At 35.7% G+C, this 14097-nt stretch overlaps 1 protein-coding gene across 1 annotated transcript; it reads right to left on the bottom strand.

Annotated features, from left to right (window-relative positions):
- Positions 1-10105: 10105 nt before the first annotated feature.
- Positions 10106-11774, bottom strand: LOC5568175. The gene is made up of 3 exons (XM_001652061.2): positions 11394-11774; positions 10904-11338; positions 10106-10844 (listed from the first exon to the last, which is right to left on the bottom strand). The coding sequence occupies exons 1-3, from the start codon at positions 11586-11588 to the stop codon at positions 10158-10160; spliced, it is 1317 nt and encodes a 438-aa protein (XP_001652111.2). The 5' UTR covers positions 11589-11774; the 3' UTR covers positions 10106-10157.
- Between the last annotated feature and the right edge of the window lie 2323 nt (positions 11775-14097).

Below are 14097 nucleotides of genomic sequence, written 5' to 3' on the forward strand. Positions count from 1 at the left end.
ATAGCTCATGGATTTCATCATAACAATCTCATTGCGCAAATCAATGAATCGACCAACTTGAACATGATGATTATGACACAAGATAACCATAAGCAAAACTCACTGAATCCGTGTTGGAGTGATGATCTATGCGTCCATAGGTTGACACATACGAATCTGAAGAGAAAGCTTCGGGAACTTATGTGGAAAAAATATGGAATCCCTGTTGTCGGTTGATGAATCAATCCATGAAGCAAAACACAGGAATTTAATGTGTAACACACACGAAGTTTGCAAGAAAATCATAGCAAATCGATATGGACGTTCATGAATCGATCCATAATTTTAAACACACAGATCGAGCGTGTGGATTTTTATCAGTGTAAAAAAATTTTCAAAAGGAATCAAAACAAACCACACAAAAATCGTGCTAGTGAAAAGGCAATCTCACGTACGTGTTGCACCAACGGCAACGGAGTATAAAAAAATGTCAGAATGTCAGTCGATTTCGAATACATCTCTCTCTTTCATCGACCGACGATTTGGACGGCGATTTGAGGTCTGGGCGTTTCATAATACATTGTACATTTATAATAAAAGCATGAAACGAGCTCACCAAATTGATCATCCTTCTTTGATTAAGCAGCTGTAAGCTGCATTAATCAGCATACTGATTTCGCAAAAGCAAAACATCACTCCGGCGACGCGAAAACCTGAACTTGAAAAAAAAAAACTGCGACGACGCATAAAAACGATTTTTTTCACAAGCATCGGATTGCTTTACGGTCTTCAGCAATGTTGTTCATCATAGAAATACCTATCGAGATCTGTGTTCAGAATTTTTATAGAGGTCAATGAATGGCCTCTGGCGATTTTTCTTTGCAAAAGTAAGTGTTCCCATAGTAAATCCGGTACACACTTTGAACGGCTGGCGCTAAAATATAGTTTCTCCGATCGAGCTGAAATTTTGCACAGTTGTTATGGGACCTAAATGCAATCCAAGAAGTGGACTGGAGTGAGAATCTAAATTATTCATATAGCCTTGTCCCAGGCTAATGCTCAATCTTGTGCGCGCTTTTTCGAGCTTTCTAGCTGTCAATTCTACATGCAAACAAATTTTGTTGTATAATCTACCGAATCCATGGTATAAATAAGAACTGCACCAACGATTTTCAACCGACTACAAAAATCTGTTAAGTTTACTATAATCTGGTACAAATCACTGAGCAGTGCAGTAAATATGACCATGTCCGCAGTGCCGTAGCGTGTGGTTGGCCAGGTTGGCGACCGCCAAGGGCGCCAGCCTTCAGGGGGCGCCAAAATGCGTGACCCATATGGTAAAACTTTTAGAGATGCATATTTAGTAAGTCCACCTCTTAAGTAAAAGTTTCGAGGAAAATATCGTTGACAGAAACATGAATAGTCAAAACAGTTTCTAAATCGATTTAAGCAAAATATTTTGAAAGCAACCTAGAAGATGTTAAAGGATTCGTTTATTGAAAACTCTTTGGAGAAAGTAATAATAATGTTCCATTAGGTATTATTATTATTATAACCTTTATCAACGAGATTTATAGCCTAAGGCTGATTCATCTCGGTAAATTTAATTAGGATTTTTAAAAGAGTTGTTCAATAATGTTCAATCCTGTTGTGGTAGAAAACATGTAGGTATCATGAAATCAAACTATCAAACGAATGGTCATACTCTGATCGAAAATAAAAAAGCGGAATACTTTAAATTGTTGACGAACGAGATTCTCAGATAATTATAAAATTAGAACATGAAATTCGGTATACTTCGTAACAACAGCAATAGTTTTTATTTTTCAAGAAGAAAGAATTCCTTTAAAACCCCTGCAAAACTCTCCAACATTTCAAGAAAAGTATTACTTATTAGCAACAGAATGTTTTATTTTATTTCATACTGCCTTTTAAAGGTGATTATAAAACGAAGCCAACTTTGAATTTTCAAGTGCTCAAGACTGGAGAATCTGACAACAGTTTGCGTTGAAAACCAATCAAATTGCTTGCTTGCTGGTGTTGACCAATGGGATAAATTTTCAACGCGGAGCGCTGGTTAGTTTTCAAGTCTTGTGCTGAAACTTGAAAATTTGAGGTGTGGCTTCATTCTATAATCACCTTAATGCAGCCATTATTCCCAACCGGAAGACCACGTACTTCTGATCGTATTACAGTCTCGTTGAAAACAGTGAACTGTTTCCCTGTGATCACAAAGGTTCTAGAAGATAACTTGGAAAATTTCTTCGGGTAGCATAATATTTTGATCTCTTTGAGTATTTAAAATTTCTTCTATTTTACACAAAGTAAATATCGCAAAGATTCTTGAAGTAAATTTATGATTCAATGCAAAAACATTCGAATTTTTTTGTTAACTGAAGAGTTGTCGCATAAATTAAAAAATCCTAAAGTTTTCTCGTGATTTTTAGGTCATCAATATATGGCTAATAGAGCACTAAGAGATTTCCTGAAAATTTCGTTTGCAATATGGATCAAATGAATTAGAAAACTATGCAAAAATGGTTAGGAAATAATGATTCAGAAATGTTATCAATAGATCATTTAAGAATATGAATTTTACTGAGATTTCATTGAAAGTTTAAATCAATAAATCCAGTTTTTTTTTGCGAGTTCATCTCTAAACATTATGATTCTGCAGATTTTTGCTTTTGTAGAGGTGAGGTGTTGCTTCTATTAATTTTCACATTGATACATCTTCTAGATAACCTCCGGACTAACAGATATTTCAGCTGCAGATAAATCTAAGCCATTGCTCAAATCTACTAGAGGGAAATCTAGGGAATCAAAATGCAATTCAAGCTTGAACTTGATCGATCAGTTACCCGCTGGTGGTGACCGAACGATCAAGTCTTCAGTTGGAACCTCTGTTTGGTTGTCAAGATTTGTGCTGCTAAAGATCTGAGGAATGGTTTCGATTCATCTCCATCTTAAAATAATGTTGAAACATTTAGTATGCCTTCTTTCAAAGCCTTACAAATAATTTATTGATTTCTAATGTTTAACCCGTATAGGCCTGAGTGAAAGAAAAATTACTAAAAATCTCACCGCTTAGCGAGTACTCAATGGATTTAAATTATTTTTTGTCAGTATACTGGCACACATATCTAGTTTCTAAAAGTGGCCAAAGGATTTCGGAAATGTTCATGTGGTCGGAGTTATTGCGGTGGATCACTGGGTCAGGTCGGGTGACATGGGTTCTGTTCTTCTGTACCCCTGGAGGTATGCAATTTTCAAGTCACTGATAATTTCCAGAACCGGCTATTATGTGGCTACTATATCAAGGAGTTTTAAGAGAAATGCATCAGCGTGAACCTTCTGATAATCGATTAAATTGAATAATTATGTCAACTGTATTTGATTGATCCTATAAATGACAATTTTCGGGTCCCCAAGATGCCTCAAATTTATGATAAAGTGCACAATTTGTATCTTTACATATGTGTCAAGCTTATGAGAACGCATTTTAGTGAACTATTATGTTCGATCTACACTTATAGAGATTTGAAACGGTTTAATACCTAACAAATCTAGAGCCGGTTTTTCAGGGAATTAAATCCGAGTGGCTGGTACACTCTAAACGGTGCAAAACTATTTATTTATAATGTAGAATATCCGATCTTACTGATTTCTGCAAATTAAAATGATTGTCATTGGAAATAAACAAAGATAACTTTGCATGTCCCAAAAAATCGCCTTTTTCTACCCGACTTGACCCAGTAACCCACCGCAATAACTTCGGCTACAGGAGTATTCCCGAGTTCCTCTGGCCACTTCTAGAAACTCGATATGTGGGCCAGTATACTGACAAAAATTTATTTGAATTCGTTAAGTATTCGCTGAGTGGTAAGGGTTTTAGTATTTTTGCTTTCACTCAGGCCTATACGGGTTAATTATTTATTAAGCTTTATCATGAAGTTATCATATGCTTTTGTAAATTATCGTTGATGCTCTTTTTTTCAAATGTAAACATGTATAATGTTCAAAAAAGTTAAACTTTGAGTAAGGGGCGCTCGAATGGCAGTTTGCCAAGGGCGCCATAAAACCACGCTACGGCTCTGCATGTCCGTAGTAGCATCCACTACAAAGCATTATATTTCAATCCGTGACACACACCGTACAACACAGCGTGGTCAAAAGTATAATGCCAAACTTGTCAAATCAAGAATGTTTCTAGTCATAAATACTGCAACTGTGGTTAAATAAACCGAAAATATTTTCTTGTGTAGTGATGTTGACTATGTTCTGGTAGAGTTAACAGATTAATGTAGTCGGTTGAAATCGTTGGTGCAGTTCTTAATTTTACCATGGATTCAGTAGTTTCTACAATAAAATTAATTTCAGTGTAACACGCTTAAATGGCGATCAAAAGTGAGGTTAGGTTGCTAAAGTTTTTCAAATTGAATTGAACATTTACGGTTTCCTGTGCCTTAAATTGCAAAAATCTTGTCAGATAAATAATTGTGGTGATTTTTCTCCCAAAGTTATCACTAGACATTTTGATTAAGATGCACTAGTACCTATTCTAGAAGAGCACCTCATGCACGCTCATATGAAACCAATCAATAGTTTAATACACCAACTCTAGCTACCACAAGATCTACAATGGATAAATGAATAGCGAGGTGCTTGGGCAGATTTTTGTTCAGTTCTTGACGAGACCCTTGACCAAACCTTTGATATATTGATTGGAAGATGCTTTTTAGGATCTATGTCGACAGTTATACACAGGCTTCATAGGGGAACAGTAAAATGGTTGTTGGCGAGATATCGTTCCTGTTGAAAAGATCTCTCCTTGGATCCACCATGAGCTTCACCAGAAGAATTTCTTTAGGAGCTAGCCATGGGCCATATCTAACATATAATTCCTAAGGCATTCTTAGATGATAACCGATTGGCTATTGAACTTTGCCATTTTTTTTTGAAAATTTATTGTAAATTTAAAAACTCAGAGCAAAAATTTGTTTATATAATTCCATGATATATTTTAGAAATTGAAAATCTACAAATAGCTTGTATATTTTGTCCAAAACTCTTTCGAACTTCAAACCGTTTTAAAACTCAATTTGTTTTATGAATTTAATAAAAAATAATTTAAATATAAGTCAAATTAAGTTATCAAAATTAGACCGTTTCGTATAAACATAAAAAACACACAACTACGAATTGTAGGTCATCATGGTTAAAAACGTCGAAGGGGCTCAACTTTAAAAAAACAAAATACACCCAAAATTTGAGTTTAATGCAAGGGGTGTGACAATACCTAAAAATCAGAAAATACTGTGTTTTGGCCGTAAATCAACGGAAAGCATTTAAAAATGAAGTAACCATGTGTTTCTGGCCTATGCTCGAGTGTTTGATACTGAAAATGGGACAGGAATTTAGGATTCTATTGAGCATAGAACTCATAAAACATCTTTTGCAATTCAATCGAAAAGATGACACTCTACTGGTTTATCAAAATCGTTTTTGAGTATTTAATATCTTCTTGTTTTTCGTAAAGTCAATAAAATGCCATATCGTCATCAAATATAATACAGATAAATATAATACATATAAATGTAATTTACTCACGAAAAGCCATCAACAAGAAACTACATTCGACCTACCGTGGTGAATCAAAATCCGGACGGTACCAATATCAGGACACTCTGTTAATATTCATTAATTTCAGCTTAATTTGAATGTTAATATGTTTGAAATTTATTCTTACTCTTTACTTTAAACACTGAAGATTATTCACTATCATTTCAATCTAGTTAACATTGCCAAATAATTATTAAAAATAACAATAAGTTAGGTGTTTCTGTCGGACGGCATTCCATCGAGGTTCATTTTAGTTCAAATTTAACGATCTCTGCACGCATGAGCCAAGGCACGAACAACGTATAGTTAAATGAAAAGTGCGTGAAGTATAATATTGTGGAGTGTTTTGAACAAAATTAAGTGCAAAGTGATATTTTCAATGTTCGATAACACTACTGGTGTAAAAAATGATGCAAATGTGTATTTAACAGTGTATAAAGGGACTGTCCGGGATTAGGAGCCAGTGATTTTAAATCCGGACAGCGTGTGAAAGACCCACTTTTCACTAGTGGAACTGTTTTTTTTTCCATGGAAGATAAAATAAGAGAAGACTTGAAAAATATACATAAACAGTTGTGAGTTATCAGAAGACGGGACTATTTAAGATTAATCGTGTATATCTTTCGTTATCACAATCAAGCCACACGTAAAAAGGCTCGAACAACACGCGCTTTGGTTTAGGTAATTAAAGCTCTAATTATAGTTACGGTTTGTTCTTCGTGACATTATAGGGAAAATACATACATCGAATTGATATAAGAAAGATATGTAAACAAGTTTATGAAGTTTTCTTGAACAGATATATAAATATTTCATATAATATCATATGTGTCCGGATTTCGATTCGAAAGTGTCCGGATTTAAAAACATCATTTGCATTAGGTGTCCGGATTTAAAGACAAGATAGACTCCAATATTTTATTGATTTATTTGTAAAAATCTTGAATAATTCCAACAATTCCATGACTTTGATGAAGATCTGAAGTGTAAGAATGGGTTACATAATAAAACATTATGAAAATTCTAACTAAACATACTTAAATCGTAGTTTGGACATTCATGTCGTCTTAAGCGTCCGGGTATGATGCACCACGGTACCAACGATGTATATCTTGCGACATTTTCATTCTTAAATTTATTAACGCGAAAAACACACTTTTGAGAACTACCTACCCCCCTGGAACGGCTTGTGTATTCGTGACGTTATCAGCGTCAGTCGTTCAGGCATGTTGAGCCACGAGGTGCGGGTTCGATTCCCGTTAAAGTCGGTGGAAACTTTTCATCAAACAAAAAATTCATTATTATTGGTGTTAGAGGGCCTTCCTTAGCCGAGTCGTTAGAGTCCGCGGCTACAAAGCAATGCCATGCTGCAGGAGTCTGGGTTCGATTCTCGGTCGGTCCAGGATCTTTTCGTAATAGAAATTTCCTTGACTTACCTGGGCATAGAGTATCATCGTACCTGCCACACGATATACGAATGCGAAAATGGCAACTTTGGCAAAGAAAGCTCTCAGTTAATAACTGTGGAAGTGCTCATAAGAACACAAAGCTGAGAAGCAGGTTCTGTCCCAGTGAGAACGTAATGTCAAGAAGAAGAAATGGTGTTTCATGTTGTCCATTACCTAATGTTAGTAATCATTCAGTCTGTGCAGTCTTTGGCTGAAGACGGTGTGAATTCAGTGGCGTCTCATCCTAAGGTGCACTTGGTGCACTGCACAGTCAAAGATTTTAAACTAACAAATTAAATATATATATTATGATTCTCAATACTTCTAACATTCATATTGTGTAGTTGCTTGAAAATGTTGTTTGATTTCTTCACCTTCAATTGGTGCATCGCCCTCATCTCCCTCAGTGAACAAACCGTTTGATTCTCCCCCCCCCATGCTCAACCAGCAAGCGAAAACAGCAAAGCAAACAAGACAAACTGCCATGCGTCTTCATCGTATTGCAGATAATGTTCATTTCAGCCGTGCACTCTTTCTTCTGCACGAAAATAGCGTGTATGGACACAGCAGGAATGTGCATTTGTATTGGCATTTCTAGAGCAACAGTGGCGTTGTATAGGTAAAATCTATTCACTCCAATTTGTGCACCCGAGAGAGAAATTGCCCATGACGCTCGCTTTGGTTTGCAAGAATTGAGAAAGCGCGCGCAACTGGCGTCACGACGTCTGCTGTTGGAAGAGAAAGCGTCAACGCCATACATGCTTTGTGTGTATGTATGTTGCATGGAGCTTCCAGATGTCGCGCGATAGTAGGCGCAATATTGCTGTGTGCGTTTGAAATGCAAATATCAAATGCGGGAACACCAAAAGCGGTAAGATTTTTCACAAGAAATGCGATGTCAAAGATAGATTTTTCTGGCTAGTGATTTATGTAATCGTTGCTAGGTGTCCTTTGATTATTTTGTATTACCGCATTTGGAGGACGTTTACTCAACATTTGCATCTCAAATGCAAACAGCAATATTGATTGGAACCAAAACAAGATGTTATAAACATATTGACCAAATTGATTATGTTTTATCTTATTAAATACACAAAATTTATGTGGCTTTGAATTGATTTATAAACTATGTGTGAATATAGTTTTTCTTGCTCAACAGACCGACAACTGATAAATTGCGGAGGGCGTAAAGTGGGTTTCAGCGTTCAACAGTCAGTCATCATTTCACTTAAAAGCTTAGATGTATCAACAAAAGTATACATAGAGATGTACCAGTGCTGGACATCGTCAAAAAGCTAAGATATCGTGATACAATAGACAAGTTGTAAATAATAAGAATTATTATATAGAATAACAACGTTAGGAATAATGGAGATTCGGAATTTCGCGAAAGCCACGAAGTCCACGGAATTTATCCTTCCTCGCGAAACTTGGAAAATTACGCGTAAATAGTTGAATTCTGAAGGTTTATATGATAATCTCAGAAAAGTTCAGATTTTTGCTCATAAGAATGGTTTATTTATTTGTAAGCCGAGTTTCATATAAAAAAATGTGCTAATCTTTTAGTTGCAAGTTAAACGTCTTTCTTCTTGCTTTAAATTTTGTATTGATAATATGATATTAAACTTATTATCTCAGTTCGCGAAATACGAAAAATGCTTGAAGTTTACGCATATAAAGGTCATTTTTACTGTAAATATACATTTTTATGTCAAATATTATCAAACTATGGGACCGCGATTAATACGCAAAATTTTTCTTTCATCACCTTGGTATCAGCGAAATTTTGAGAATTATAAAAACTTACAACTTAAAATTCTTAAAACTTACAACTAGTGATTGAAACGAAGAATACAAACAAAAAATACGTCCAATGAGCAACAATTATAATAGCTTTCAGACACTTCAAGATTGCATACAGCATAGGTTCCCAAACTTTTCGAGTGCACGACCCACCTAGCCGTCAGGCATATTCCTCGCGACCCACCAGGTGCAAACTGTTGTGAAATAAGTTTTCCGCTAAAACTTTCGAAGTCTATGGTTGGTTTGTCGGATAAGGTATGCATCAAGAACATTTAAATTACAGAGTTTACTATGTTGCTCACTTGCCCATGTCACTAATTCTAATGTAATTCACCGTAATACATTTTTGATGGAAATATCAATGAACTTTATAAAGAAATTCATGAATCAAAAAAATAAGTTTTTAGACTTCTCAACTGGAAAGTTATCAATTCTGTGATATGTCTTCCAGTAATAATGATAACATTTTTTAAACAAATATTTCCAATTCCACTATTGGCTAAATTAAGTGTATGTTTCATAAGTTTGACACAGAAATGTAGTATGTAAATCTCGATTTCAATCAGTAGTAGCTTGTGCAGTAGCATTGATGTGAAATGCTTCACAGTATACGCACAAAACTTTTCTTCGTGAAAAATAAGGTTTATATTTAACAAAATATTTTGACAGCTGGGTGTTATATCGAAGGAGTTTCTATTTTCTAACATCTTTCCAATAAAAATTTAAATGTCACATTTAGTGTCTTGATCATCAGTACCTAACGATAGTCAGGCATTCTAACAGAAATGCTGAAATAAATAAATGAGAATAATTTCAAACTGTTTAAATCAATTCCAAGAGACATTTTAAAATGTAGTAAAAATTTCTAACAAAATTAATACACATTGAGATTTTTTTCGCGACCCACCAGAGAGCAGCTCACGACCCCCCTGGGGGTCGCGACCCACAGTTTGGGAAACTATGGCATACAGTATTGGAAATTACATATTAAGGTGTTAATAATAAGAAATTACATTTTAAGCTGAAATATATTTAAAAAAATCAATTGAAAATTTCGTATTCATGATTCAAAATAAACGGTTTGTGCGAGTCAGTGCACAGGGAATCAAATTCCTCACGAGACGCCTCTGTGTGAATTGTCTTTTTAATCATCTAAATGTCTGAATATCTTGGGCCTATACAAAGAATACATTGCTCTGCGTTCACTAATATCGAACATGAGTGATTACATAAAATGAATGAAATAATAGGAATTTAAGTTTTTAAGTTTGCACCCAGTCTCTGAGGCTTAGACATTTTGCTCTTTTATTGATCCTCTTCCCCGAACCCGAAAAAATATTCCACGATCTCCTCCACGCATTCGGTCATCGTTTCGCGGTAAAACTCATCCTCTCGCAGATATTTCAGCAAGAATTCATCGCGATTGCTGTTGCAATACTGGTGGTACAGCTCCGGATCGTCCTGGTGCAACTGGTCCAACACATTTTCCGGTAGATTAGTCAAGCCCAGATAAACCCCGGAAAAGACTTGCGCAATGATTTTGTAGTGTCCTAGGCTACGTTCCAGTTCACTGCGACTTAGAACTTGATCTGGATCCAGTCCGAATCCTCGCATCTTATCAGACAGGCGTTCGTAATAGAAACTCAGATAGTCCTGGAAAAATTCATCACGATGCGATCGTCTCGTGGTGAGATAGAGAGTCAGTATAAAATCAACGATCGGTGGCAAATAACGACAAATTTGGAAGTCCAATAGAATGCAACTCTTGGGAGTGTCCAGCTTGTCTTCTCCGGTTGAGGAGTCTTTCTCGTATTGAAACATTAGATTGTTGAGCCAAATGTCACGATGAACTAGAACGCTTTGGAAGTCATGTGTGGGCTTGACAACCTCAAAAATTTCGTTTAGTTTTTCATCTATTTGCTGCTCCATGATTTGCTTCTTTGCTGGATCTGCACAGTATTTGGTTCCATTCAGCGCAATTGCTTTAATACCCTGTAGGAAAGCAACTTGCTTTAGAGATGAGTTTGTTACGCAAGTGAAGTGTTACTTACGCTTAAGCCGGCCATAAACCAACTGTTATCTCGAATAACGGTCGTCTCAAAGAGAACATCCGCGTACAGCTCGTCCAAACGTTGACCATCGACGCAATTGTATTCGTAGTTCAAAGACAGAGCGTGCATCTGAGCCACCGATTCCAACACCAGATTAAGATGGCTTTGCTCTAGTGCCGTTTGGAAGTGTATCATGCTAAATCCCTGCTGCCACTTTAGATCTTCCAGAACGATGAGATCCTCTCGGGTGAGATAGCAATTCGGTCGCCACTTACATGATGTTGCTTCATTGTGACCAAACTCGCTTAGTATCCGAGAGTACACTACAACTTCTTTACGGAAAAATCCCAACGACACCATCATGGCTCGTTGGTTCTTGTCCGTAATGGGAAGCGATTTCAGAAAGTAGCGCTCACTGGACTGATGTCCATTATTCTAAAAAATACTTCAATTCTGAATTCTTGAAACATCAATTGATCGCTTACCATACCTCTACCAGCACTTCCAGCTGGAGATATTCTCCTAAGAATCCAATGTGTCCAGGAATTTTCGTGATCGTGTACTCGATCACCGCAGCCTTATCAGATCCCAATGCGTTTCGTACAATTTGCTCGCAATCTTCGGCACTGATTAGTTCTCGGAAAGAGTTCATTGGATAACCTTGACCGCCGATGGAGTCAGTCATGCTTCACAAAATCTCACCTGTTCTGAGAGCACTCAGTAATACCGAAGGACGATGATCTATGTACCAATCGCGTTGCTGACCGCACGAGACTGGCCCATCTTGTTTTGGCGAGCTTTCGAGCATGGGTCACCAATTTTGCGTCATAAGTTATCGCGTACGGTTTTCTATGCGAAACGTGTTTCGTGATAGTGGCTGACGAATTAAGTTCGTAGAGGCTGACTTAAAAATGATTAGGTTGTGGAAATCGAGCCTCTTTGTGTGATAGTAGCTTGAATCCTAGGGCTATACAATGTTATTATTTTCGGATTGAATTTCACGAGTAAGCATCAAAAGTCGATGTCCAACGTTTTATGTGGTACGTACCAACTGGAACATAGTCTACTCAGCTAAATGTTCTGTGAGCAGCCCTGTCGTCGTAAAATTTGAGCTTCTTAGTCGTCCCTTTTTAAGGGAGACAATACTATAACCTTGAAGGCGCTTCTACTCCCAGGCGTTAATAAGGTCGTCTCATAAGAAAATAGTTTCATTAATACTTTAACACACGAAAACCAATATGCATTTGCACGAGTTCAGTTTGTATTCTAATTCAATTGAAATGTGGAACGAAGAATTCAAGTACATGGGATTGTTTAGTTCAAATATTTCTTCCGAAAGTATACCACATCTTGTACTATATTACTCGTTCCCTTATGTATAAAGTGATCAACTTTCTATGATGTCGCATTCTCTGATAGCTACACTTGATTTTCTCAAATTTGGTTTGACATTCAATAGATAGTGCCATTAAAAATATTTTAATGAAATGTTTGATGACTGTTACGCTGAAAAAACTTGTTTTTTTTTTGTGACAGGTTGCCATTTTCCAAGAAAATTGATAACTTTTAGGCTTCAGTGTGGTTCACTTTATAACACATTTCGAAAATTAATCGATTTATTTACAAGTTATAAGATATTCAAAAGTTGATTCAGATTCAATGAACCCAAATTTATTACTTATTAATTTCTATTGGAACACAGCAACTATGTAGTAACAATTTTGAACCGTAATCAAAAATTTAATCTAATAAGCGCATTGTATCTTTTATAAAGCTTCGGGTCCGAAAAATAATCCGAAAATTTTCACAAGGCTGCTGCGTTAATTTGTTAATTTGCTAAACATAACTTGAACTGAATAGATCATAACTATGTACTTTAATACTTTCTCTGAACATTAGAAACTTATTTGTATGAAAAAAGCTCCCAACGTTTCAATAAATGACAATCGAATAATGAATAAATAAATACTTGGTTAGCTCCCACCTCTGAACATTTTTTTTCTAATTCAAGTATCATTACGATATCTTATCATTTGAGGTTTCATAACTTCATCATTTACAAACATGGTTAAAAAAAAGTTTTAATTAACCACCCTATTTGCAGCGTAGATTTTAACCAAACATATGTGATTAAATAGCAATAACCTGTTTTTGTTCAACGATATTTTTGCACCAATTATTTTGCGTTTATTTTTTTCATGGCTATTTTTTTCAAATTTTCAAACTAGTTTTAGCGAAAGAAGGAAAATGTTACTTTCTATAAAAAGTTGATAAAAAATTGTTGTTGCTATTCTGTTTGCTATGTGTATGTTTTGCTACAATTGGCCCAATATAAACAAGAAAGTGAATTGACTGTCTTAAGAACATATGAGTTGAAGATTTTTTCTGCTCCAAACTTTCACTTATTTCATCAATTCTAATGCGGAGCTTGAGATACTTCGGTAAATATTCTTTCACTTATGCTAAAGTGTAAGTCAAAATTTAAAAATAATTTTGGTTCCCATACGAAATAGGTGATGTTTATACCAAGAGGCGATTTCAGTATTGATTGGTGTCAAAAACGCCAAAGTCCGAAAAAGTTTAGAAAACCACTTGCGTGTGTTTTCGAAATAACATTGTTAGCTGAATAACAGCCTATGCAGCTAAATGGCTGTTTATATAACTCTTTTCAGCTGAATAAACAGTTATTCAGCTATCAGCATTACCTGTTTTCTTTAGTATAGTTTAATTTATTGTCCTTGAATTGAAAATTTTGCAATTGCTTCTAAGATTTCTTTTTTCTTTCAATAACTCTTTCGTTGACTTGCAAGTGGATCCTCAAAGACTTCTACGAAACAATTAAGAGCTATCTATAAGGCACGTTATGAAATGTTTATGTTTAACTGCTTCATCTCTCCAAATCGTATTTTCTTGTACATCCTTTTTTATATTTATATGAGTCGTAACCCCGTTAAGATTCACGTGATTCTATCTGTAAATAAACAAGTTTTTACTCATAAAGGCCTGAATGAAAGCAAGAAAATCAAAACCTTCACCGGACAGCGAATACTTAACAGGTTTCAATACATTACAATACATACACTCGTACATATATCTAGTTTCTGAAACTGCCCAAGGCTATTCTGGAATGTACCTGTGTCCAGAGTGGGTCACTGTGTCATTTCGGATTAAAAGGGCTATTACTTGGGACACAC

Source organism: Aedes aegypti, chromosome 2 (genome assembly GCF_002204515.2).
Source record: "Aedes aegypti strain LVP_AGWG chromosome 2, AaegL5.0 Primary Assembly, whole genome shotgun sequence".
Taxonomy (NCBI): domain Eukaryota; kingdom Metazoa; phylum Arthropoda; class Insecta; order Diptera; family Culicidae; genus Aedes; species Aedes aegypti.

What these genes read in the sequence shown, in the direction of transcription:
- LOC5568175 (XM_001652061.2), bottom strand. Translation starts at nt 11,588, where the DNA reads ATGACTGACTCCATCGGCGGTCAAGGTTATCCAATGAACTCTTTCCGA. An exon ending in AGCTGGAAGTGCTGGTAGAG is followed by an intron (nt 11,339 to 11,393) that starts GTATGGTAAGCG and finishes AGTATTTTTTAG; the next exon opens with AATAATGGACATCAGTCCAG. An exon ending in GGTTTATGGCCGGCTTAAGC is followed by an intron (nt 10,845 to 10,903) that starts GTAAGTAACACT and finishes GCTTTCCTACAG; the next exon opens with GGTATTAAAGCAATTGCGCT.